The 2,593-nt window shown below is 52.8% G+C and overlaps 1 protein-coding gene across 1 annotated transcript; it reads right to left on the bottom strand.

Moving 5' to 3' along the window:
- Positions 1-1,472: 1,472 nt before the first annotated feature.
- On the bottom strand, positions 1,473-1,862 carry PPTG_14100 (hypothetical protein; the record flags this gene model as incomplete). The annotated part of the gene is made up of 1 exon (XM_008911067.1): positions 1,473-1,862. The coding sequence occupies one exon, from the start codon at positions 1,860-1,862 to the stop codon at positions 1,473-1,475; it is 390 nt and encodes a 129-aa protein (XP_008909315.1).
- Between the last annotated feature and the right edge of the window lie 731 nt (positions 1,863-2,593).

The raw sequence follows: 2,593 nt of genomic DNA, 5'->3' as shown, positions 1-2,593 counted from the left end.
AAGTTTTTATAGGATGAGCGCATGGGAACTCAACCAAACTGCTTACAGGAATCATAACTTCGGTGTCGATGCAGAAGCCGTCAGCCAGTATTCCATGGTTCGGATCGCGAGCGCGCTCCTAGCACCAGCTACGAGTATGTCATATGATCAACCTTTCGTGTTACATTGACGGAAAGGACTGTGCAAACTCGAGTTCTGGTTGGCCCCTCCTACAGTAACGGGCCTACAGTCGCGAGCTTCCTGCCAAGGCGTGGTACATCCCCATTAGGACCAACTCTGGCAGAAGACTAATTCCGATCTTTAACACGATAACGATGACAAATCAATGATATGCTAGAAACAATAGGTGCCGATACAACGCCAGCTGAACGTGTGCAAAGTACTGCGCTTGATGGTTTCGATGGTCAAAATAGTAGTATCACGCTGCCAGGTGTAGCCAGCATACGTGTCGGTTGCGTGCCACACAGATCGTGCGCATGCTGGCTGCTCTGGCATGCGATCTGCGGCAGACTCTGCCACACTCTGCACAGATAGTGGGACGTGGCTACGGACCATCCATTCCGCAGCCGCGTCCCCGACATTTAGCCAATGAGCTGACTGCCCCTGGTAGCGAGGAGCAGGCAGCTCATTCAGCAATTTCCATTCTAAGCGTCAAGCGCCTGGGCGTGACGTGCCTCGGCCGTGATTCCCGACACGGCAGCGCCCCTGCGCCATGGACACTGAGCGGTTCGACATGCAGACTACCACTACGTTCTACCTGGACATGCAGACTACTCCTATGTACCTCGACAGGCAGTGCTTCATCGGGATTCGCCGGTAGCGTGCTGAGCTTGTGCGGAGCAAGTTGAAGGGTTTCGGCCCTGTACTGCTCTTGCGGATGGCTTGGTGTGTTGCTGTGCGTTTCAACGGTTGAAGCTTACACGAAAGACAAGAGGTGCAACAGAAACAAACGTTTTATTACTTATGAAAAAAAATGTTTTCTTGAGCCTGTTGATACTTGTTTATTCTTCTGTAGCTTCAGCTTCCACATAGGCGCGCTCCACTCGGCGCCGTTGGCGTCTTCTGTACATGCGTATTTCGTTTTGAAGGGAGGTTCACCGCCGGCTCCCTCCCAGGAGGTTAGGAATTGAACGCGGCCATTGATTCGACGATCCGCCAGGATGGTCCGCATTTGATACGTAGGTAGTCCCCGCAGGTTGGTACCAGTTGATAGGACCCATTCCGCCTCACCAGCGTTGTCCCCCAAAGCAGCTGCCTCAATGAGGCGGGACTTAGTGATGCGAGATTTGGGCACAGCATCCAGCAGCCGCTCGATTGCCTCTGCGGTTGAGGCATTACCTTGTCAAACATGAACCCATGCTCTCCGGTAACGAGCCGCAACTTCATCGAGGCGCCCCCAACCGCGGGCGCGAAGGTGTGCTTGGCACCACTTGAAGAAGGCTGGGAAGACAGTAGGTAGGGCAGTGTCGGTGCTAGGGCGGCTTGCCATGGTGGAAGTGATAAGAAGAATGAAAAGCAAATTGAGCACAGCAAACAACCGTGTCATGGTTGTTGCGGAGGCAGAAGGTGCAATTCATGGATGACACTAACGCGGACTCCTCTTTTGGATCTGCAGGCGCAGGTGCTGGCTCAGGGATTGTAGCTTTCATTGCCTTTTCAGCACGAGTCTCTCTGGATTCGGGGGTCCCTTGCTTGAGCACATAGCGGTTTCGAGCGAGTTCATGATGCACCTTGGTCTCAATGTTGCGCTTGAGGTCTTCGTACGAGATGTACTTCCTCGTGCCTTTCCAGACAGTCATGTCGGACTTCCATTCTTCTGGTAGCGCATGGTACAGGTAGAGAGACTTTTGCTGATCACTCATGACGTTGTCGGTTGCTTCGGCAGTGGCTTTCATGGCTTGCTCCACCTCAAAGACAACGCCGTCACGTCAGTGCCTTCTTCATACTTCATTGCCATGATGTATGACTGGATATAGTACAGGTCACCGTGTTCGGCAGCACCTTCGTACTTGCTACAGATCGTCTGAAAAATCCCAAACGCAGTAGACTTATCCTTGACCATGAGCACATGTTGGTCGTCGATGGTTTTGATCAGGAACGCCTTGGCTTTTGCTTCCATGAGGCGAAGTGATCTCGAGCTCGGCTTGTGGCGCTTGGCCTTCAGCTTCTCAACTCGTTTGCGCTCATCCTGCTTCGTGGCAGCGGGAGTCTTAACAATAGGAAGATTTGCCTGGGTCATTTCGACGTCTCTATCAGCATCTAACGCTGTGGAGCTGCTCTCGGAGGACTCGCTCGATGAGGAGCCCTCAGACGGATCGGCTCTAGGTGCTCCAATCTCGCCCAGGGTTTCTCTGACGGCTTGATCCTCGTCAAATAGAGCAGGGTCGAGGTCATCGTCGTCGCTGAACTCAGGGTCTGAGTTTCCAGTGTAGTCGGCTCGGGGTGGTCTCATAATCGACCAGAGATTTTCAATAGGGTTAAGATCTGGAGACTTAGATGGCCAATCCAAGACGTTGACGTCTTGCTAAGCGAAGAACTCTTTCGTGCGCTTGGAAGCGTGAATGCTTGGGTTGCCCTGCTGATAGATGAACCC

Source organism: Phytophthora parasitica, assembly GCF_000247585.1.
Source record: "Phytophthora parasitica INRA-310 unplaced genomic scaffold supercont2.40, whole genome shotgun sequence".
In the NCBI taxonomy this organism is placed as follows: Eukaryota; Oomycota; class Peronosporomycetes; order Peronosporales; family Peronosporaceae; genus Phytophthora; species Phytophthora nicotianae.
Note: the sequence above shows the minus strand (reverse complement) of the source record. Positions and strands in the feature narration are given on the sequence as shown.